Source organism: Protomyctophum parallelum (assembly GCF_964188405.1).
Source record: "Protomyctophum parallelum genome assembly, chromosome: 12".
Classification (NCBI taxonomy): domain Eukaryota; kingdom Metazoa; phylum Chordata; class Actinopteri; order Myctophiformes; family Myctophidae; genus Protomyctophum; species Protomyctophum parallelum.
The window spans coordinates 14,524,343-14,549,270 of NC_139712.1; the positions used below are offsets into that span (position 1 = coordinate 14,524,343).

Below are 24,928 nucleotides of genomic sequence, written 5' to 3' on the forward strand. Positions count from 1 at the left end.
CGATATGTTTTAGTGTTGGGAGGCACTGATTGACATATACGTCACAATCCAAATTCGTCACTTACGTATTCATTACGACATTATGTTTCTGGAGTATATAAAAACAACGGTAGTGTCCAAACAGTAAATCATAAAGCTTTACGTTAGTTTCATTCAACATTATCAAAAAGTAGCGTGCAAAAACTAAGTCATAAAGTTTTATTCTAGAAAGAGACGATATATACTGTAGACATCCTGAGTCAGACGGGCAGCGACTGACAGGAACTAGTTGGCCAACAGGAACCTACTGACCTAAAGATCCTTAGAGACGGGCAGCGACTGACAGGAACCACTAACCTAAAGGTCCTTAGAGACGGGCAGCGACTGACAGGAACCACTAACCTAAAGATCCTTAGAGACGGGCAGCGACTGACAGGAACCACTAACCTAAAGATCCTTAGAGACGGGCAGCGACTGACAGGAACCACTAACCTAAAGATCCTTAGAGACGGGCAGCAACTGACAGGAACCACTAACCTAAAGATCCTTAGAGACGGGCAGCAACTGACAGGAACCACTAACCTAAAGATCCTTAGAGACGGGCAGCGACTGACAGGAACCACTAACCTAAAGATCCTTAGAGACGGGCAGCGACTGACAGGAACCACTAACCTAAAGATCCTTAGAGACGGGCAGCGACTGACAGGAACCACTAACCTAAAGGTCCTTAGAGACGGGCAGCAACTGACAGGAACCACTAACCTAAAGATCCTTAGAGACGGGCAGCGACTGACAGGAACCACTAACCTAAAGATCCTTAGAGACGGGCAGCAACTGACAGGAACCACTAACCTAAAGATCCTTAGAGACGGGCAGCAACTGACAGGAACCACTAACCTAAAGATCCTTAGAGACGGGCAGCAACTGACAGGAACCACTAACCTAAAGGTCCTTAGAGACGGGCAGCAACTGACAGGAACCACTAACCTAAAGGTCCTTAGAGACGGGCAGCAACTGACAGGAACCACTAACCTAAAGGTCCTTAGAGACGGGCAGCGACTGACAGGAACCACTAACCTAAAGGTCCTTAGAGACGGGCAGCAACTGACAGGAACCACTAACCTAAAGATCCTTAGAGACGGGCAGCAACTGACAGGAACCACTAACCTAAAGGTCCTTAGAGACGGGCAGCAACTGACAGGAACCACTAACCTAAAGGTCCTTAGAGACGGGCAGCAACTGACAGGAACCACTAACCTAAAGGTCCTTAGAGACGGGCAGCAACTGACAGGAACCACTAACCTAAAGGTCCTTAGAGACGGGCAGCAACTGACAGGAACCACTAACCTAAAGATCCTTAGAGACGGGCAGCAACTGACAGGAACCACTAACCTAAAGATCCTTAGAGACGGGCAGCGACTGACAGGAACCACTAACCTAAAGATCCTTAGAGACGGGCAGCGACTGACAGGAGCCTATGTAGCATTCAGTAGACTGAAAAGGATAAGAGATCTATATACAGTATACTTGACTTTAATCCTAAAAAGATCAAAGTGGATAAGAATGTAGAGAGAGAAATGACACGATTACGACAATCACCTCTAGAAAATCCAACTATACAGAAGATAATTCAATTACCATTAAATAATTCATTAAAAATTGGATTGTTGAACGTGAGAGGTTATTTAGCACATTTAGAATTACAATACAATCAGGAATGACAGAGAATATGGTATAGGTGGGGGAGTTATGTTTGCTATAAAAGAAGATATTTCCATTAAAATAATTCAAAATGAAATCAGGATATTAGAAAGAGTAGAACACGTATGCATACATGTAAACGATAAAGATCTATATATCATTCTAGTATCTATCATCTCCGACTTGTGCAATTATGATAATAGGAGATTTCAATGAAGACCAATATACTGAGAAATATAGAAGTATAAAGACCTTCATGTCAAGATTAGGCTTTAAACAATTAAATACAAATCCAACTACAGATTACGGAAGTATTTTAGATCATGTATATTTTAACAAATGTGAAAGTGTGGAGAGGGAAACAGCGAGACAGGAAACCCAAGTTGCGTAGAGAAGTTTACTGTAGCTTCCACATAAATATAATACAGACACTCTGTAGTGAGAATAACAACAACACACCGTAACCCGGAACCGGAAGCACTGAGTCCTCCATCTTTCCCCCGTGCTCTTAAAGGCACCATACCCCTCGGGTGAATGTCTCTCAGATGTGGGTCACCACAAAAGTATTATTACAGAAATTGAAGTTAGAGACACATATTACTCTGATCATGATTTAGTATTAATATCACTATAGTCCAAGATGAAATGCATTTAAAACAATTGACAATTTACAATAAATAATAAAATAATTATACTGTATAACATATTTTAATTCAGTTTATATACCTTTTTTTTCATCACATATCAATGATTTATTTTTCTTTGAAAAACTAAAAAGGGATCCAGAATATTTCTAAAGTGATAAAACAGAATTTCTTATATAGATAGAAACTTGAACCATACTTAATAATACTAGGTGTTTACATGCATAAAGTAGGTAGGTAGCAGATAGTTACACCTAATAATTAGACATTTCAAACGTTCCTTCACAGAGATACTGAGATTCCACAGTTTCGACAATCGGTCGAAAGTACTTGCGCGCTCTGCTTGCGCACTAGTTGGCCATTTATGGCCTACTAGTGTGCAACAAGCAAGTATGCACTCGACAGAGTTCTAAGTTCAGAGTGCTAGTTCTAAATATTTTTACTTTTAACATCTTACCAAACTGGGATGACCAGATCTTATGGATGTCATTGCAGGCCATACCCTTCCTAGTTTGAAAGTCATTTTTAGGAAGAAGATATATATGAACCCAAATACTTGTAGTCATCAACCTGTTTCAGAGGAGTGTTGTTAAGTGTTTTTATAATGTGGTTATTTTTGGATTTGCATATTGTTGCTGTCGGGAGGAAACCTCATAACTCCATTTTTGAGGTTTTTGATTTTGGCATAAATCAGTGCTATTGAACACCCTTTACGTCTGTGTGTTGTTTCGAAAATATTTAACCAGTGGAAAGTAGTAAAAAGTGCTTTGGACAAAACCTCTTAACTCCATTGGACCCTCACAATGTCTGCTAAAGCAACTAACTCCACCACCTCTCCCCCTCTCGTGGAAGTAATTGACAACATATAAAGTTACAACACCAACTTTGATGAGGCAGTATTGCTCTGTTTTAAAAAATATAAGGTTTTCTTTATTTCCTGAAAAATTAACATTTTGGAGTTATGAGGTTCCCTCCCGACAGCAGAGATATATTTACGTCTTCAGTTTTGGTCTCATTGAGATAAAGACCACCACCGTTGGAGGAGGCCTGAGGCCTGCTCAAGAGACTGAAGGAGAGCCTGACACACACACACACACACACACACACACACACACACACACACACACACACACACACACTGCATGAAACCGTGTGGCCTTCATTTGTGTGTGTGCATGCATGTGTCTCTCTTCAGGATGAAGAGGAGGAGATTAAAGCCGAGATTAACATGTTGAAGAAGTACAGTCATCACAGAAACATCGCTACATACTACGGAGCCTTCGTCAAGAAGAACCCGCCTGGCATGGATGACCAGCTATGGGTGAGAGAGAGAGAGAGAGAGAGAGATAGAGAGAGAGAGACATTGTGGCTGAGTCAGCATCGAAGTCAGTGGTTCTCAAAGGGGGTCTGTGGACCCCCAGAGGTCCTTGAAGGGGTTCCAGCTAAATTAGTTAATATAGCATCAAGATCACCGCTTTAGCCCTATATATATATATATACATACATATACATAGACTTAAAACATTTTGAAATAATGTCCTTGCTTGACATGAAGAAGTTTGAGAAGCACTCGTGTAAATGACCAGGGCAGTGTTCAAAAGCACAATGCGGCAATAATTATTTTTTCTTCCATTTACAGAACGGATCAGGACAGCCAAAGCCGGGCCGGGCCGGGGGGGCAAGCTAGAGCGCATGACCCGTCGTTCTTTGGCGGCTGTTGTGTTGATGATGATTTTGTCCAAAATACATTTAGAGACAGTAGAGGCTTTCATTTGTAAATTTGCATCTCATAAAGTTAACTGTGAATGTGCAAAGGAAAGCCTCTACTGTTATGTCTACGTTTGGAGACAGTAGAGGCTTTCATTTGTAAATTTGCATCTCGTAAAGTTAACTGTGAATGTGCAAATGAACCAAACACTCAGCACATCATTTCAATAATATAACGTTTATTACCTATGATCATCATGACTCAAATCCATTTTGTCAACTTACTACAAACCATGACCCTAGTCGTCTTAGGTGGCTTGGGTTGTACAGACTGTATCGGCCCTCTGTCTATATAGTTATATATTATATATATGTAAAATAATGGATGGTACTGTATAACGGTAATGCTTTTCATGGACCAGTCTGAGGCCCGTGAAGATTATCAACAAGAGCTTGTTGTGACTAAATCACAACATTGGATCCATTGGAACACTTTCTTTTGGGAATGTCCTGATAACAGTAACAGTTTTAGACTTACAAGGTTTCCACCGGTCAGGGACAATTTGTCACTGCTAGTGTGTGAATGAATGCAGCAGGAGAGTGTTTTGTTTGTGTCAATATACTGTTAAGCTCTGCAGGTCAATGCAATTCCCTCACTTTTATTAATGTGATATACAAGTAATCCTGTAAGTCCAAAAAATAATACAGACGTGTGTGGGTGTGTGTGGGTGTGTGTGCGCGCGTGCACGTGCGCGTGCGTGTGCGTGTGCATGTGTTCAGCTGGTGATGGAGTTCTGTGGAGCTGGCTCAGTAACAGACCTCATTAAGAACACCAAAGGAAGCTCTCTGAAGGAGGAATGGACAGCGTACATCTGCAGAGAAATCCTCAGGGTGAGTACTGTACAGTACAGCACATGACACTATAGATCGTATATTACAATGGACTTGTGGCAGGGTGGTGGACGCTGGTGGCGTCACAAACGTAACATAATCCATATCATATCTATCAATATCTATCTATAAATGCACCAAGTCTCTGTGTGTACGTACGTATGTATGTACGTACGTACGTACGTGTATACGTATGTCTGTAATACGTGTAAAGTTCGCCCCACCGACTTCAAATTTGACACACTCGTTCCACACCACCGCAGGGAGTGCAGAGCCCGGCCTCGAGTCGGTGGGATACACCGTTGTCCAGAACCAGCACAAAAGGCTCTGATCAGGCTCTGGAGAGGGCCCAAATGATCCAATTGATCACACCTCAGATCACCCCTAGATCTCCATATATGGAGCTGGCCTGTTCTGACATCACAATGGGTGTTCTGACATCTGCATAGACTCCATATTTGGGCATGACTGACAAATAACTCCATATATGGGCATAAAAGGGACACAGCCATAATAACTGGGATGGGGCATTCATTTCCAACTTGCATCGTTCCAAGTAGGCCAGTGCCCAACGGGCACCGCTCTGCAACTGAGAGAATTCCACGGCCACATTCCTCTGTGGCAGAAGCGCACATTTTTGTCAACACAGAGGAATGTGGACATGGCCAAGCAGCAGTCACCGCCTGAAGCTCCTCAGTTGTTCTCCGTTCTTTTGTGATGGTTGTAATAATTGTGCAGAGCAGGGAGAAAAATGTGGCAGAGCCGAACGCCAGGATAAAATGTTATATGCACGCTAATATTATGTAATATTTGTTCAATCTATTCGTGAGTTGTCTGACTGAACTATAACTCAGGTTGAGGGCGGCAAGCATGCAACGTGCCTACTTAGTAACTTTGCTGTGCGGAAACTTAGTAGAGGTTGTGACATGCAATGATTGAAAGCTGTAATATTGTGATTAGGTCAGTGAATGTGCCACCACTAAGCTCTGGTAAGAGTAATATAAAGCCCTACTTGAGGTTACAGTGGTTAGTTTTAATCTGGCATTTCCGTGTTTGGATATGTCAACCAGGTTGAATAATGTCAAATAATGTGTGTGGATTTTCGCAGCTGTTTACTTGACGTGATAGAAACACTCTAGACATCCATCTAACCAGATCTATTATGTGTAAATATCAACTACCACTACCTATTACTGCAACCAGCTCACGTTGTGAGCAGCCAGTGATGTGTTCTGTGAATATACGCTTTATTACATTGTATGCCCTCCTCCTCTACTGCAAGCCGCAGTAGCCCTCATATCTGAAGTGCAGGAAGGGGGCCTGGGGGACTAGAATGTAGCAAGAATGTAATGTAGCGTCCGAGGTGATAATGACTACTGGCCATGGGAGTTTCGAAGTAGTTCACACATTATTAACTTAACAATAGATATGGCACATTTAATAAGAGGCATACGGTATGAGAGGTTATTTCATTCGGTGACCATGCACACACGGTACTGTATATGCACGTGCGTGCAAGTGTGTGCTGTGAGTGTGGGAGGGAGGGAATAATTATGGTATGCCCTCTCTGAACAAAACTAGACTACAGCACTACGCGCTGGTTACAACGTAACCATTTGGGCATTGTGAGCTTGTAGATCAGCTATTTTCACTACTTCTTACACATTTGTTTTCGAATTAATGGAATTTCTTAGATTTTTTTTTAAATGTATGGAATTATTTTAAATAGTGTTTTTTGCCTAATTTCTTTTAAAGAATATGGGAGTTCCAGGGGATACCTAGCTAAATGAGTTTGTAACCAAATGGACCCTTATGGATCTGTAACTCAGAGAGTGTACAAATGGATCCATTTGTACACTCTCAGAGTTAAATTAACAGTGGTTTTACGATATAAAATCTGTGCCCAGCTTAGACCAGACAAATTAAATGTCCCTAAATGCTCTCTCTCTCTCTCTCTCTCTCTCTGCGTGCGTGTCTGTCTGTCTGTCTGTCTGTCTGTCTGTCTGTCTGTCTGTCTGTCTGTCTGTCTGTCTGTCTGTCTGTCTGTCTGTCTGTCTGTCTGTCTGTCTGTCTGTCTGTCTGTCTGTCTGTCTGTCTGTCTGTCTGTAGGGTCTGACTCATCTGCACCAACACAAGGTCATCCACAGAGATATCAAAGGTCAGAACGTCCTGCTGACTGAGAATGCAGAGGTCAAACTTGGTGAGAACACGCACGCACGCACGCATGCACACACACACACACACACACACACACACACACACACACACACACACACTATATTATTGCGACTGTAGGTCGCAGTTCACTATGAAAGCCTGCAAAACCTGTCAGTCTGTCAGTCTGCCTCGTGACACACTCCATATATGGCCAATACAGAATTCATTCCATATGTTGATCTGACCTCATCAAACCCTGTAGTGTACACTGAAGACACTGCCCCCGCTGCCACCCTTAGATCTCCATATATGACCAGTTCTGACATTCCATAATGTTGATCTGACCTCATCAAACCCTGTACAGTCAAGACATGCACCATATATGGCCAGACCTCATCACACCCTGTACACTTAAGACACTGCCCCCGCTGCCACCCTTAGATCTCCATATATGGAGCTGACCTGTTCTGACATTCCATGTGTCCTAATCAGGGTTTGAAGGGTACCTACTAGGGTACCTAATCAAACCCTGTACACTCAAGACACGCTCCATACAGTACAGAACTGATTCCATATGTTGATTTGACCCCCCATGCCAAAGCGCCAGCACTCGCCCAGCAGTCTGCCATCAGGCGGATGCGTGCACGCGACCTCACCCTTTAGGGTGTCTTACTGGTAATATAGAGCTGTGTTTAACTGCTTGTTGTGTGTGTGTGTGTGTGTGTGTGTGTGTGTGTGTGTGTGTGCGTGCGTGCGTGTGTGTGTGTGCGCGCGTGTGTGCGTGCGTGCCGTATCCAGTGGACTTCGGTGTATCGGCCCAGTTGGATCGTACAGTGGGTCGGAGGAACACGTTTATTGGGACGCCATATTGGATGGCTCCTGAGGTCATCGCCTGTGACGAGAACCCGGATGCAACCTACGATTTTAAGGTGTGTGTGTGTGTGTGTGTGTGTGTGTGTGTGTGTGTGTGTGTGTGTGTGTGTGTGTGTGTGTGTGTGTGTGTGTGTGTGTGTGTGTGTGTGTGTGTGTGTGTGTGTGTGTGTGTGTGTGTGTGTGTGTGTGTGTGTGTGTTTAATGCTATGTATTAGCTACATATTTGAGGTACTCCTCATACGTCTATGTTTGTGTATGTACTGTATGTGATATTTTGATATCAACCCTTATGGGTCCATTTGGTTCCATTTGTACACTCTCAAAGTTATGGGGGATCGGAACCACTACAGTAGGTATAGCTTATTTGTAGATGTATGCTTCTTTCGGCTGTGAGTTTGTAGATCTGCTACTTTTGCAGCCAATCATTTTGAATACTGGACTTTTACTCCTTCCACCCCTGACGGTGTTCTCAATAATACCTGTATATACCAGTATATACCTACCTCTCTCTCTCTTTCTGTCTCTCTGCAGAGTGATCTGTGGTCACTGGGCATTACAGCCATGGAGATGGCCGAGGGAGCTCCACGTGAGTGACAAACAAACTCTGCGTTTCTCTCATTTTACAAACAGAAGTGATGCTAAATGACTAAACCTCTCCTCTCCTCTTCTCCTCATCAGCGTTGTGTGACATGCACCCAATGAGAGCTCTCTTCCTCATCCCAAGAAACCCCGCCCCCAGACTTAAGTCGAAGAAATGGTGAGTCCGAAACTGAGCACGAAAACAGCATGGTTGTTTTTCACCCCCTGTGCGCAACCTAACGCAAACACAAACACACACGCACGTATTAACTTTATGCTTTCGGGTGTGCCAGTACAGTACAGTACAGTACAGTACAGTACAGTACAGTACAGTACAGTACAGTACAGTACAGTACAGTACAGTACAGTACAGTACAGTACAGTACAGTACAGTACAGTACAGTACAGTACAGTACCCCCCCCCCCCCTTAGTAAACTGGGTTAGCTTACTAAGCGCATCAAACTTGGCTCAACCTCAGTTCGAGGGTCTGGCATGAGAATAGTCACACGATTTATTTTGTTGCAAATATGGCTCTACAGTGGCGTTCCAGCAGTGTTTAAGTAAGTAAAGTAAGCCTTGCCGAGCCATGAGGCCCATTGGGCAGGAGCCTATCTCCTGTTTCTGTAGCGTGAGGCTACTGTACACGTGAGCTTGATGTACAGGTACAGTACATCCCCTGGACATGTCACAGGGACTTACCCCAATCCAACCCTTGATGCTGACCACAAGGCCATTGAGCTGGTGGTTCATTCATGGCTCATACTAAAGGCATACGAGACGTGTCTGCACATGCAGGTGTAAGAAGTTCCCGTCGTTCATAGACGTGTCTATGTGTGTGCACATGCAGGTGTAAGAAGTTCCCGTCGTTCATAGACGTGTCTATGTGTGTGCACATGAAGGTGTAAGAAGTTCCCGTCGTTCATAGACGTGTCTATGTGTGTGCACATGCAGGTGTAAGAAGTTCCCGTCGTTCATAGACGTGTCTATGTGTGTGCACATGAAGGTGTAAGAAGTTCCCGTCGTTCATAGACGTGTCTATGTGTGTGCACATGCAGGTGTAAGAAGTTCCCGTCGTTCATAGACGTGTGTCTATGTGTGTGCACACGCAGGTCTAAGAAGTTCCAGTCGTTCATAGAGAGCTGTCTGGTGAAGAGTCACAGCCAGAGGCCCAGCACGGAGCAGCTGCTGAAGCACCCGTTCATCAGAGACCTGCCCAACGAGAGGCAGATCCGCATCCAGCTCAAAGACCACATCGACCGCACCAAGAAGAAGAGAGGAGAGAGGGGTGAGTCCGTCCGCCTGCACGCCTTTAACCCATTAAGACATTTAGGCCTGACATCGAAATTAAAAAAAAAAAAGTTTTCTGAAAAACCTCATTTTTCAGTAGTTCTCAGTATTTCATGTCTGTCTGAAAATATGTTTTTCCAGGGACCCCCCCCCCTCCCCCTCCCCAGAAGCAAAGATTTGAGTTAAAAACGTTCGCTCTGAAAGAATATATTATTCTAAGATTTGCGCCACATTTTCACGACTTTTCAGCAGACCTACGCGCTGTGAGCTTGTAGATCTGCTATTTTTCAATATCTAAAGTTTAAAACACCAAAATGGGTTAAGACTTGAGGACCAGATTATACAGAATCGGAATACTGTCATGATTTAGAATCTAAAAATCATGACAGTATTCTGAAAAAACTATGTCAGTGGTGCTCAAACCTTTTCACGTCAGAATGATATGTAAATGTCTGCCGACCCCCAACTGAAAATATGTTGTTCCAGGGACCCCCCACAAGCAAATTTCGATAAATGTTATTATTCTTATTGTGGCCTGGCGGCCCCCCTGGTACAAAGTCTTTTCAAATGGGTGTCTGAGGAAAAAGTTTGAGAACCGTTGCTTTTATTCATGCTGACTGCGGGAAGTTGTGACATCATACGGCTAGGGCATTCTGACCGTTGGATGTATTGGTTTAGATTTAGATATCGAGTATTGCACGGTTCATTCTTTTTATGTCTTTTAGGAGAAACGCAATTTAGTTTTCTGATGCTTGCAAACGGAAATAATGCAGCTAAAGTAACCTTGAATCTTGAAATCCAACAAATCATTTACAGTACATGACCAAATAAAAGAAGCATGTAAATGATTTTGTTTTCAATCAGGTATTCTTCTCCATTCAGAATAGCAGTAGCTGTTTTTGCTGACCAAATATGTTTTACGCTTCAATAGGAAGGCACAAATAAATAATAACTCATACAGTCATCTGTCAAAGTGACAGGTAGAATAGAATGACTCACTGGAAGAATGATTGATTTGAGTGTGTGTGTGTGTGTGTGTGTGTGTGTGTGTGTGTGTGTGTGTGTGTGTGTGTGTGTGTGTTTGTTTGTTTTCCTCCAGATGAGACAGAGTATGAGTACAGTGGGAGTGAAGAAGAGGAAGAAGAGAGAGAAGAAAGAGAAAGAGAAGGAGTTGGACCCAGGTACCGGTCTGTCTGTCTGTCTGTCTGTCTGTCTGTCTGTCTGTGCTAGATCAAATTAAATGTAAAAACGTCTTCTAGATCCTGACCTATGTTTTCATAAAAGATTAATAATTAACAGTTTCCGTGCCTTGAATGGATTACTCCAGGTTAATGTCGCTGCCGTATCGGACATACCCGCCTTTTGTTTTATGTGTTTAATCCGCCGTAATGTAATGAATCAAAAGAAAATCCGTCTTCGTCGCGGAGTATGAGACTGGATGCCTTCGCTGTGATGACAAAACCGGAAATCGTCACATGCTGTGGGCTGCTAGGGCTTCTGGGAAATTGAGGCCAATGGAAATGCATTGGATGCAACGCCTCATTGAAACCAATCTTGTGTGCGTCTTCCGGGTGCACCAAGATGGTGGATGCTACACACAGATCATAACAAACCACGGGAGCTTTTTTTGATGGATTTTCGCGGATTAAAAGCCCAAATAATTCAGCGTATGCTCTAAAGGTAATACAACAATCTCGGCAGTGAAGGGGGGTTGATTAAAATGCGGGTTAATCGTAAAAAACAGTCAAACTGTTAATAATAATGTTGCTATATGGAAGTAACTAAAATGACTCAGAGGCTTGAAACAGGTCTAACAAGCTTGATTTTATTCTCCATGTATTCTGTCTGCTGTCTTGCGTTGAGATTAACACTAGTCTATTTTTCTGTTGTGTGTAGTTGTTTTAAAATGTATGCCTTAACCCATTTTGGGCGGGAACCCCTTTTGGTGTTTTAAAGCATTATGTTATGCTTTAGCTGTTGAAAAATAGCAGATCTACAAGCTCATAGCACGCCACCGAGTGGCGCGCTATGAACTTGTAGGTCTGCTATTTTTGAAAAATCGTGAAAATGTGCCTAAAATCTTTGAAAATATATTATTACATTTTTTTTTATGTAATAAAAATAAATTGACTTATACTCACTTCCAGCTCCATCATCAACCTCCCGGGGGAGTCCACCTTACGGGGCAACTTCCTGCGCCTGCAGCTGGCCAATAAGGAGCGCTCGGAGGCCCTGCGGCGGCAGCAGCTGGAGCAGCAGCAGAACGAGGAGCATAAGCGCCAACTACTGGCCGAGAGGCAGAAGCGCATCGAGGAGCAGAAGGAGCAGAGGAGGCGCCTGGAGGAGGTGAGACTCCGAGTCAAATATATGTTGTTGGCTGGCGGGCGGAAACCAGGACTGTCGCAACGTGTTACGTGACGCATTGTTGAGTTACTAGATATGATTGTTACTTGTGCATATCATATGACCCTGGCATATGATATGGTGCACAATATGATATGGTGCACAAAGGCATTGATTGATTTATGGAGAAAAAAAACATTAACAGATTAAGTTATGGACATACAAGGTTTCTCCCAGACAGCGACGATATGTGCACTTCTCTCATGTGTCTCCCCAACATTAACTCTCTCTTACTGTCTGTCTCTCCTACGCTGTCTCCCTCTCAGCTTGCCTTACTGTTTGTCTCTCCTACACTGTCTGTCTCTCAGCTTGCCTTACTGTCTGTCTCTCCTACACTGTCTGTCTCTCAGCTTGCCTTAGTGTCTGTCTCTCCTACACTGTCTCCCTCTCAGCTTGCCTTACTGTCTGTCTCTCCTACACTGTCTGTCTCTCAGCTTTCCTACTGTCTGTCTCTCTCCTACGCTGTCTCCCTCTCAACTTTCCCACTGTCTGTCTCTCAGCTTTCCTGTCTGTCTCTCCTACACTGTGTCCCTCTCAGCTTGCCTTACTGTCTGTCTCTCTCCTACGCTGTCTCCCTCTCAACTTTCCTACTGTCTGTCTCTATCCTACACTGTCTCCCTCTCAGCTTTCCTACTGTCTGTCTCTCCTACACTGTCTCCCTCTCAGCTTGCCTTACTGTCTGTCTCTCCTACACTGACTCCCTCTCAGCTTGCCTTACTGTCTGTCTCTCCTACACTGTCTGTCTCTCAGCTTTCCTACTGTCTGTCTCTATCCTACACTGTCTCCCTCTCAGCTTGCCTTACTGTCTGTCTCTCTCCTACGCTGTCTCCCTCTCAGCTTTCCTACTGTCTGTCTCTCCTACACTGTCTCCCTCTCAGCTTTCCTACTGTCTGTCTCTATCCTACACTGTCTCCCTCTCAGCTTTCCTACTGTCTGTCTCTATCCTCCACTGTCTCCCTCTCAGCTTTCCTACTGTCTGTCTCTATCCTACACTGTCTCCCTCTCAGCTTTCCTGCTGCCTTTCTCTATCCTAGCTTTCCTACTGTCTGTCTCTATCCTACACTGTGTCCCTCTCAGCTTGCCTTAGTGTCTGTCTCTACCGTCTGTCTCTCAGCTTGCCTTACTGTCTGTGTCTCCTACACTGTCTCCCTCTCAGCTTTCCTACTGTCTGTCTCTCCTACGCTGTCTCCCTCTCAGCTTTCCTAATGTCAGTCTGTATCCTACTCTGTCTCCCTCTCAGCTTGCCTTACTGTCTGTCTCTCCTACGCTGTCTGTCTCTCAGCTTTCCTGCTGTCTGTCTCTCCTACACCGTGTCCCTCTCAGTTTTCTCCTACACTGTTATGTCCCCCCGGCCTCAGAGGAGTGGACTGACATGTGGACTGACCTCTTCTTCTGTCTCTTTTTCCACCAACAGCAACAGCGGCGGGAGAGAGAGCTGCGGAAGCAGCAGGAGCGCGAGCAGAGGAGGCGGTACGAGGAGATGGAACAGATTCGCAGGGAGGAGGAGAGGAGGCTCGCAGAGAGAGAACAGGTAGCAACTCCTCTCTTCACAACAACACGTCCGTGGGTTCGAATCCACCATGGTGCCTTGTCGAGCATTTATACGAACAACGCAATTGGCCCGTGTTCGGGACAGAATGTGTCACTGCACAGGAGGGAGTGTTGGGCGCGATAAAGGCTCCCCGGTGGGGACAACAGCAGTGACAGTCACAACACACAAATGTAATTTGGGATTAATTGGCATAAAGTCTAAATTGTGAGAGAGAAAAAAAAGCTCTGCACGCAAACAATTTTGTCTACCCTGATCCAGAAAAGGTTGGGAATAACTTTCCAAGCTACTTGTTTTGCCAAGCCACCTTTCTGCAAGCTCCAAGCTACTACTATTTGGCTTAAGAGATATGACCTTTGAACCTGTATGAACCCTGGCATTGACACCGTCACACCAGGCATCCAGGCACATTTGCTATAACATTCTTATAGTGATCTGTCAGCCTCTGCCCTGCTAAGATAAGAGACACTTTACTTTCTACTGATTATAGAGCGTCGCAGTCGCAGGAAAGAAATCCCCGTTCATTTTCCTCATTCAGAAAGTATTTATTTAAAGACGTTTACGCCGTGGACAAAGCCAACTCTTGTCGTGACAAATCATGACAATAAATACAATGTTTTGGGCCAAACAAAGAATTAGAAAGTAGAAAGAAACTGCACTTTTTTTTGTTTGTTTTTCTTCTTTGTAATTATTTGTTTGGTCCAAAATATTGTGCTTGTTGTGGAGAGAACTGGAGAGAATAGAGAGAGAGTGCAGGGTATGGCTGAGTGGAGGAATTTTAACAAGGAGCTCATATGATCAGTGGACCGTTTCTCAGTGCTCTGATCGGATTTAGATTTGCAAATCACTTCACTTTGCAGATTTCATACATTAACCACTCAAGCACCATGTTATACTAAAAAAACAGCAGATGAACGCGTGCTGTGGGCTTGTGGATATGCTATTTTCAAAGAAAACTTTTGAAAATGTTGACTTTTTTTTTTTAAATGTTGACATTTTTACTTCACTCAATTTGTACTTTCACTCAAGTACAATTTTGAATGGGCTTTTGTTGGTATTGCCACTTTTACTTATGTAAAAAAAAATCTGAATACTTCTTCCACCACTGCTTCTTTACCTGTCCTCTCTATATTCAAATGTATCTCTTTTATTCTCTCTCTGGGTCATTCAGTCTTGTCTAATCTGGCCTCGTTCAACCTCTTCTCTTCTCTTCTCTCTCTCTAACTCTCTCTGACTGTCCTGCTTCGCTGTTGCTTCCTTCGCCTGCGCTATCTTCCTCCTCTGATGATGTCACTGGTTGCTGGGACTCTGGTTGGTTCCCTTCTTCCGGGGCCTCTCTGCACTGATTGGTGGCTCTTCTGGCGTGCCGGCGTGATGATTGGTTTAGGAGTATATCCGTAGACAGTTGGAGGAGGAGCAGAGGCAGCTGGAGATTCTGCAGCAACAACTGCTGCAGGAGCAAGCATTACTGCTGGTACACGCACACACACACACGCACACGCACACGCACACGCACACACACACACACACACACACACACGCACACACACACGCACACACACACACGCACACACACACACACACACACGCACACACACACACACACACACACACACACACACACACACACACACACACACACACACACACACAGTCACACACACACACACACACACACACACACGCAGTCACACACGCAGTCACACACGCTCTCTTTTCAGTGATGCAAACAATAACCCAGGTCTATAAACGGAGAGTTTCACTGCACACAAAGAAAGATGAATTGTTTCACCTTTCATTACATTTTCCATGCATGTAGCAGGCTTAAACAACTTGTTCCACTAGCTGTACACATTCATCAGGTGCACCAAGGGTTCTCAACGGGGGGTCCGGGACCTCAGAGCTACTGCATGAAGACCACCGAATGTTTGTTTGATAAGAAGGTTTTTGTCTCACTATTATTATTACATGTAGTGTGCCCCGGGTCCCTGCTTTAATAGTTCCTCTCAGCTAAGAGGTCTTTGGTCTGGAAAAACATTGACTAAACTGACTAAACCTTAGTGAACAACTTGTTACTCATCAGGTTCTAAACAACAGAATTGCAGAGCAGAGGTGTTTTATATAAGCCCCTCAATCAGTTGGCAGCATCATTTACTGCGTGGCAATTTCTTTGCATGTTCGTCATTCCATTCTTCTCGACAAAGGGCCATTGTAATGAACTGAGCACTTCACTAGTAGTTAAATAAGGTCTATGAATCATTCTTTTCCAGACTCCAGACAGCACCAACAAATGACACTGTAAACTAGAGAGGTGCTTCCCCTGTCCCATTTATTATTCTAACTAAAATTAACCTGAAATCCTATATGAACTTTGAGTTATCTCTGTGACAGGGAAATAGATTACAATACATACACAGATTATGCAGTTAGTATATTGAAGTCTCTTCAATAAACATCTGACAAATTAAATTATGAACAATGGTCTAGGAAATCATTGTATGGGGGATCTTTTATATTTTCCAAACAATTCACATTTTCAAATATTATGCAAAAACTGGCATTTCATTTTGGACAGCCTGATGTCGGAGGAAATATATGCAGGGTTTTCTGTCCTTTTCATAATACTGAGCCATACACAGACATCCACATTAGAACACAGAGAAGGGCAACAAATGAGTCAACGGTCCAACAACTGATAGGCGTGCCGGTCGATACGCGGCTGAAATGAAATGAACATCTCAGTCCACAGGATACATTATTCACTCTGATATACAGTACCGTCATCCCGGAAATTCCTGTCAATAACTCCAAAGTGAGGGGGATGTACCATACAAACGGTCACTGCCCCCTCAGAAAGCCTATAAACATGTTATGGTCTAATGATTCTACTAATTAAGGTTCTGTTCCATTCTGGTCATAATGTAGCTACTGTATGGCTCAATGGAAATTAAGGCTCTGCTACTCCCCTTAATTATCATTGGTAACACCTGTGTTTAAAGGTATATTCAGTGATTTCACTTAATTCAAATATCACTTATTTTTTTGTTTTGTTGTGATAATCCTCCCTACTATAGAGTGTGCTGGCCATATAAGGAGTTCCTCCCTGTCCCCAGTTAACCCCTGGGGGTCAAAAAACCTTAGGTTTCGTTTTTGACTCTCTATCCTGATTGGACGAAAGGCTGGGTCCCACAGCCAAAAACGAAACCTAAGGTTTTTTGAGTGAAATCACTGAATATACCTTTAAACTAGTATTTCATATCAATGTGGCTGCCGAAAAGTTCTATAATGTGCTATGTGCTGTGCGGTGAGTTGTGAATCTTGGCATAAGGGCATCAGCTGTTGGTGCATATAGTCTTTAGCCTACCTACACCTTGGCCTAGTCGAGTTGTCAAATAAATAGCTGTCTGTAGGCATTCAAACTATTATTTTGCATTATACAGTGGTCTCCCTCCTCGATTGTATACATATATATATTTTTTGTGTGGGTGTGAATTTAAACCACCACCACCACATTTGAAACCCTGGACATTGCAATCGCAGTCCTACATGTGCTGCCCGCTGGCCGATTCACTAGAATGCCCCAATTCCAGTGTATTTTTAACTTGTGGTCCCCTGTGTGTGTGTGTGTGTGTGTGTGTGTGTGTGTGTGTGTGTGTGTGTGTGTGTGTGTGTGTGTGTGTGTGTGTGTGTGTGCGTGCGTGCGTGTGTGTGTGTGTGTGTGTGTGTGTGTGTGTGTGTGTGTGTGTGTGTGTGCGTGTGTGTGTGCGTGCGCTGCACTGCATTGCAGGAATACAAACGCAAGCAGATCGAGGAGCAGCGCCAGGCGGAGCGTCTCCAGAGGCAGCTGCACCAGGAGAGAGCCTACCTGGTGTCTCTGCAGCAGCAGCAGCAGGAGACCCCCAGACCCCCACAGGACAAGAAACAACTGTACCATTACAAAGACCAGGCCCCTGGGATCCCCCTGGGGATCACTGTCAACAGTGACAACAAACCTGCCTGGGCCAAAGAGGTAGAAAAACACTCATCATGACGCCCACTACCACTATCACTGTCTACTACTACTGCTTTTTTCTTTTATTTCCCTTTTAAGACCATTTTCTCCCCAATTTAGTCCTCGTGCCACTTAGTTCCTCCCCCACACATGCACATTTCTTTGTGTTGTCACTGCTGTTGTATCCTACTGGCTCGCCCTGCCAGCGAGGAGACATACTGTAGTCCCAAAGAAATCTAAGATTGTCCAGAAAAATATCAATAATTGTGAAAATAGCTGACAACAACTCATCACGATGCCATGCGTTGTTGTTAGCTTTCAGATCTGCTGTGTTCACTACAGATACTAAACAAATGGGCAGAAAGTGTACTTTACGCAAGTAAATGTACTTTATTGCAGTCCGTCAATGCTATATTAGTCGTAACACAGAAGTCGTTTAACACAGAAAGACAAGCATGTGCAAACACTGACTAAAAGAATGCATGTGCAATCAAAGTCACACCCACACAGACGAATCGGTGCGTGTGTCAACACACACACGAATCGGTGTGTGTGCCAACACACACCTACACAAATTCCCACGAGTGCACAAACAGCTGTTCATTTAGAATGCTGCATTGACATTGACATACTGCCATTGACAAACCTGTGCTTCCTGTAGGAAGGAAGGTACCGCACACACGCATGCACGCACGCACGCACGCACGCACCAACACACACACACACACACACACACAACGTGTTGTGCATGCATATTGCGTATCGTCGCTGTACAGATACACGTTTTCTTGTCTGCAAGCAACGTATACTTATTGACCACTTTCAACCTGTTTACTGAAATTACTCCTCTGTGTGTGTGTGTGTGTGTGTGTGTGTGTGTGTGTGTGTGTGCACGTGTGTGTGTGCGTGTGTGAGTGAGTGCATGTGCGTAATGTGTCCCTTTCTATTTCGGAGGTGATTTGCAAAACAGAGCAGAACTGTGGTGCTTTACGCTCACAACATGACTTCCGACATGAAAGTAAATTCCATTCTTGCCTCTTATTGAAGTGATAAACCATCTTAATGCCTTTCATTTCAAAGAAGTCATGTCTTTCAAGATATAATTGCACTGCCTCGGCCCAGTCTGCTGGGGACCAGGTGGCGTAAATAAACATTTCTATTTTTCAGTTTCCGAGGGGAGATCTGATCATTTCTTATTAACTCTTGACGCCTTTCTCTTCACTTCACAAGTGTCATCCTTCATGTTTGATGAATTGGAGGTTCTAACACAACAGCAAGCAGATGACGGGCATCAGTGGGGAAGTACTGAACCATTTAGCATTCATTTAACTTTGAATTTGTTGAAGGTTTTTGTCCCAACCAGGTACATCTGAAGGCAAACCATGTCCAACCACTCAACCAAAGAAACCTTGAGGGTTTTCTTTTCTTTTTTCAAAATCCAACATCTCTCAGGCAAATAGTTGTTTGTTTGTTGGTTGTTGGTTGTTTTTGATGTAAAGTGTCCTTGAGTTCATGAAAGGCTCTATATCAATTCAAGCTATTCTTGTTATTATTAATAATAATGAACGTTAACCACGTATTCTGGCGTCGAACGTTCTGTGGAAATAGTAGATCTACAAGCTGAAACGCTGTGTGTCGTGAGCTTGTAGATCTGCTATTTTGGGGGCGAAGAGATACAGGGAAAACCAAATGGGGACCACATTTTAAGGAGGAAGGCTCACAACTCTGTTGAAAGTGAAAGTGGTTAAGTTTGTCCGTGCCATCTATAAATATTGAGCCAATGAAAAGTATTAACAAAAGCTTGTGACTTAAAAACTACATTAGATCCACTGGAACGCAGGTTGCGTGAGATATTTCCTGAAAAGCAACAGGTTTAGGTGTCCGTCCGACAGCTATGACGACACGGAGGGCGTACGTGTAACGGCTCACCTCACCCTGCAGGTGATGCGTCGAGCGCAGAGCAACTCCCCCCGCATCCCCCCCAAGAAGCATCACTCCTTCAACCGGCCCCGCGAGGCGGCCCCGCCCCCCGACCTCTCCGAGCTCCTCATGCTGCCCGGCTATAAGCCCCGCCGCCGCCGCCCCCCCTCTTACCCCGCCCACGTCAGCCCCGCCCGGCAGCGGCAGATGACGTCGGAGCACGTGCCGAGCATCCGCATCACCTGCGTCCCCCCCGACCTCGCCGCGTCCCTCCCCACCCCCGACCCCACCTACGCCTACTGTGAGCCGATGGTGCGCCGGCGCACCAGTCCCGGGAGGAGGAGCAGTCCGCACTGTCCGGACCAGAGGAGGAGCAGTCCGGACTGTCCGGACCAGAGGAGGAGCAGTCCGGACTGTCATCCGATGGTGCGCCGGCGCACCAGTCCCGGGAGGAGGAGCAGTCCGGACTCTAGAGGGCGCAGCCCCGGACGCCGGGTCAGTGGAGGAGAAACGTGGTCTCTTTATAAACCATCCATTCGTCTCCTTTTCTTCCCTGCTTTAACACACAGACCTTCCTCTTTTTCATCCCTTCCGTTTGGACCGTTCTCTCGTTCTCTGTGTGCAGGCGGACTCACTAACCCTGGCGGCCTGTTCGGTTTCTGATTCTGATTCTGTTCATTCCTCTGTTCATTAATCTGTTTGCAAATCTGTTTAATCCCTTACTTTATCACAGTGATTCTCAACCCTTTTCCAAAATGTACAATTTAGGCATTTATCTTACTCTCTAACAAAAAACATGAGAACAAGTGGACATGATATGTCTGAATGGTATCCATTTGATACCATTTTGTTTTTGTCTTTGGGATAAAAATCAACACCATAAAATCCTTGGTGTTTACCAGTTACTGACCCAAACCCAATCATTTGGGCCCCTGTCGATGTTGAGAAACACTGCTTTATTGTATCTCTCATGATGTCTCTGAGCTCACCGACTAACTCAGGAGTGGTGGGTTTTGAACATTAACCGGCTCCATCTCTCCTTTCTCCCTGGCCAGGTTGATTCAGACCTCCGATCTGTGATGCCAATGAGGCTCCCTAATATTTCCCCATATTTTCTAACCGGGCCCAAACCCTCTCCATGTCTAACCTACTTTTACATTTCTGCGTGTAGAAACACATCTATTCACACGAGGAGTGCAGTGGATCCCCGCGGATCTAAAGTGAGAATGCAGGCGTGGTCGGCTGTGGGAAAATCTCCTAATCATTCTTTCTGAATGTTCCTGTTGGGTCTCTCTCTCCCTTATGTTTTAGAGTTAACGTTCTTCATCGCATGATTCTTGAGTCCTCTGTGCTGCGACACTTTTAATGGGTGCTAATCATTTCTAGTGACATTCACATTGTGGACAATAAATGAAACTAACTAACTAACTAACATTTGTATCATTTTCTGGTCTTTGTTGTGTATTTTCCAACAGGCTTCCTTTTTCTTTCTTTCTTTCTTTCTTTCTTTCTTTCTTTCTTTCTTTCTTTCTTTCTTTCTTTCTTTCTTTCTTTCTTTCTCTCTCTCTCTCAACAATGTAGAGACTGTTTTATAATAAGTGCAGTGTACCATGTTTGCTCCATATCTCTATATCTCTCAGCGCAGCATGGGACTGCTTTGATAGTTTAAATCCAGTTTAAATCACATATGAGTGTCCCTCCTCACATGTAAATCTGCGTCACACACGCACGCACACACGCACACATGTGCACGCAAGCGCACGCACATACAGACAGACAGACAGACAGTACATGCAGTCATGCACACCTACATACATTTTGGGGAGGTGTCCAGGTCTGCCCCCTGGTGGAGAAATGTAGGCCACCTGCAACTATTTTAGTCACAGTCCGATTCTCTCTGGAGACAGAGCCATAACATGCATGAGCGTACACACACACACACACACACACACACACACACACACACGTGTGTGTGCCTGTGTGTGTGTTTACTCATTTACACAAGTGTGTGTTTTTCATGCATGTTTGCATATGTGTGTGTGTGTGTGTGCGTGTGTGTGTGTGTGTGTGTGTGTGTGTGTGTGTGTGTGTGTGTGCATGCCTCAGGCGGAGGACGGTGGTTCTATGATGAACCGACACAGTTCTCCTGCATTGCAGCACAAGGCCTCCAACCGCATCTCCGACCCGTCCCTGCCCCCCCGCTCTGAGTCCTTCAGCAGCGGGGGCATCCAGCAGTCCCGGACCCCGCCCATGCATCGCTCCGTTGAGCCACAGGTGGGCGCTCTGATCCATAATCACATGAAACCATTTGAACCCTATAGTGTACTCAAAGCAGAGACTATCGCCACAATATTTAAAATAAATGCTATATTGTAGAGTCTGTAACTACGACCTCCTGAAAGCTGCGAACGGCGTCTGTTCATCATTTCCATTCATGGAAATATAAATATAGCCGGCACTGTTGTGTTTTGGCCGGCGGCGCGTTCATGCATGACCCGGTGGTGGTGCCGCTCGAGCTGCAGTACCTACGAGCGGCCAGCATGTCCATTTCGCATTTCAATGCTTCCTCTTGGTGTCCGTACGACGTCGTACGTGGCTCGCTGCTATGCCATAGCAGGAACAAGGCTGGTACCGATTGGACAGACCGTAATACTGATGTCATAGACTGGCGGCTGCATGGCCCTATTTTCCCCACGCATTGCCGGGCAACAGGTACCGATATCGGTAGACACTCCGTACTGATGTCATCCAGGCCTCCCAAAGTATATTGATAATTTAGTACCGGCAACCAGACGAGCTGATCGACGCGTCACCTCGATGTCAGCTTGTGATACGATTATCATGAAATATGATGTCATGATATGATATGATAGAAAATACCTGAGCTACTTTACCTGGCGGACGGTACAGGAGCATTATTCCCTTGCTCAAGTGTGCTGTGTGATATATCCCTGTGTATGTGTGTGTGCATGCATCTATGCATAACATGTGTTTCATGCGTTAACAAACACGCTCGCCTCGCCACATAAACCTTTCTCACCCTGAAACCCTCCCCTCTCTCCTTTTTCTCTCCTTCTGCACTGCTGACTGCTGCACCTCCTTCTGCACCTCCTGCTAAACCCCCCCCCCCCCCCCCCCCCCTCCCCCCTCCACTCTCCATCCCTGACTCCTTAACCTTCTGCACCGTGTGAACCCAAAACCCCTGATCCCCCGTCCATCCAATCATCCCGGGTCTCTCTGGTGGATGATCCACCACAGATGGCTCACCTGGTGCAGGTGAAGAACCACGGCCTGTCGGGGTCTCAGTCGCTCCACGACCCGCACGCCGTCATCTCCCACTCCTCCTCGGCCTCGGTGTCGCCCTCGCGGCCGCCCATGCCCCGCCAGAACTCGGACCCCACCTCCGACAACAACCCCTCCCCCGCTCCTCCGCCCCTCCCCCTCCTGCGCCTCGTTCCACCCACCGCCTCCTGGCTCAGGCAGGATGACGACACGCCCCCCAAGGTGTCTCTCGATCTCTCTCTCCCTCTCTCTCTCTCTGCATGCTTTGACCTCTTTGTGTGTGTGTGTGTGTGTGTGTGTGTGCCTGTGCCTGTGTGTGTGACACTGTTTATGTTTGTATATCACCATACTCTGAAACTGAAACCTTGTCGTGTGGCCAGCGAAGTCTACGGATTAAAAAACAAACAAAAAACAGGACCCCACTCATGACGTAACGTGGAAGCCGCACCGTGGGCGGCTTCCAATTGCATCCAATGGATGCAATTTGCATCCATTGGAGTACAGTACAGTACAGTACAGTACAGTACAGTACAGTACAGTACAGTACAGTACAGTACAGTACAGTACAGTACAGTACAGTACAGTACAGTACAGTACAGTACAGTACAGTACAGTACAGTACAGTACAGTACAGTACAGTACAGTACAAGGTTTCTGGCCCACAGCAAAAATGTGTGAGAGGATGTGCCTGCAGTGGGCAACTGGGCATGTGTGTGTCTGTCTGTCTGTCTGTCTGTCTGTCTGTGTGTGCGTGTGTGCGTGTGTGTTTGTTTGTTTGTTTATTTGAACCAACCTGTTGGTCTGTATTTTTGTGGACCAGTCCAGATCTCTTTGCAAGGAATGTGCAGAATTGCGGAGCCTGAAGGCTTCAGGGCCTCTTTCACACACCGATTTTGTTGCATGAAAAAAATATTCTATGACCTCTCAAGTCTGGAATTGCTTTCTGACAAGTGGCTTTGATGGTGCATCATCAACCAGTTAAATAGTTGACCAATAAAATAATTGCACGGGACTCTGTGTGCAAGGGCCCTTTTTAGGATAATTAACACTTATTTTTATACTATACTATACTATACTATACTATACTATACTATACTATACTATACTATACTATACTATACTATACTATACTATACTATACTATACTATACTATACTATACTACTAACATTTGTTAGTGAATATTTTCACAAATGTTAAATCTACAAGCTTGCTGATTGTTTGCTATTAGTGCTATTAGTGCTATTAGTGGTATTTCCATACACACATATACAGTACTCCCATGCTAGCACTTTGGCTACATGGAGTACAGTATAGTTGACCCTAACCAGGGTGATTGTGCCTGTACTGTAGCCTACTGTACTTGCAGCAACTATATTTACAGCCACCATTAGCCTTTAGTATAGTGAATGGTGAACTGTCTGATGCCCCCTGAAGGACTTTCTGTGTGAAAAGTCACTTTGCTTGACTTTATAAACTCACACTTCTGCTGGGGTAATTTTTACGTCAACTCAGGCGTTTGTGTGCAACCCAGACAGTTTTTTTATGTTGTTTAATTCAATTCGTGCCTGTGTATTAAATGGGTCTATAACGTGGTTAAGATGGAGAATGAAGTTCAGTGTGTTTTGCATGTCTGATCTAATCAAGGACTTAAGCCTGAGTAGACCAAGTGTTTTAACCCATTTTGGGCGGGAACCCCTTTTGGTGTTTTAAGCATTCTGTTCTTACTTTAGCTATTGAAAAATAGCAGATCTACATGGGTTTTTCAGAAAAATGTTAGATTTAGAAGCCTTTTTTTTATCGACCTCAGTCCAAAATGGGTTAAAGTAAAAGGCCCCTTTAATTGTCAAAATAATAATAACTAAATTATAATAAATATAAACTGATATGTCCAGTTTAGGAAATAATAATATATTATATTTTAGTTATCAAAAAGTATTGTAGGTGAGATTAATCTGGAAAGAT

General features: G+C 44.7%; 1 protein-coding gene across 2 annotated transcripts in view; it reads left to right on the plus strand.

Moving 5' to 3' along the window:
* Positions 1-24,928, plus strand: part of tnikb (TRAF2 and NCK interacting kinase b) — a 69,637-nt gene that overhangs the window by 20,868 nt on the left and 23,841 nt on the right. Inside the window, exons 4-18 of one of the 2 annotated variants that reach the window (XM_083778468.1) lie at positions 3,520-3,645; positions 4,812-4,922; positions 7,032-7,122; positions 7,878-8,008; positions 8,484-8,538; positions 8,631-8,709; positions 9,642-9,817; positions 10,919-11,000; positions 11,967-12,165; positions 13,637-13,753; positions 17,559-17,780; positions 19,704-20,017; positions 20,078-20,177; positions 21,789-21,956; positions 22,941-23,186. In XM_083778468.1, the coding sequence (XP_083634594.1) occupies positions 3,520-3,645; positions 4,812-4,922; positions 7,032-7,122; positions 7,878-8,008; positions 8,484-8,538; positions 8,631-8,709; positions 9,642-9,817; positions 10,919-11,000; positions 11,967-12,165; positions 13,637-13,753; positions 17,559-17,780; positions 19,704-20,017; positions 20,078-20,177; positions 21,789-21,956; positions 22,941-23,186 (2,217 nt within the window). The remainder of the gene's footprint in view (positions 1-3,519; positions 3,646-4,811; positions 4,923-7,031; positions 7,123-7,877; positions 8,009-8,483; positions 8,539-8,630; positions 8,710-9,641; positions 9,818-10,918; positions 11,001-11,966; positions 12,166-13,636; positions 13,754-17,558; positions 17,781-19,703; positions 20,018-20,077; positions 20,178-21,788; positions 21,957-22,940; positions 23,187-24,928) is intronic. The other variant, XM_083778469.1, reaches the window with a different exon arrangement.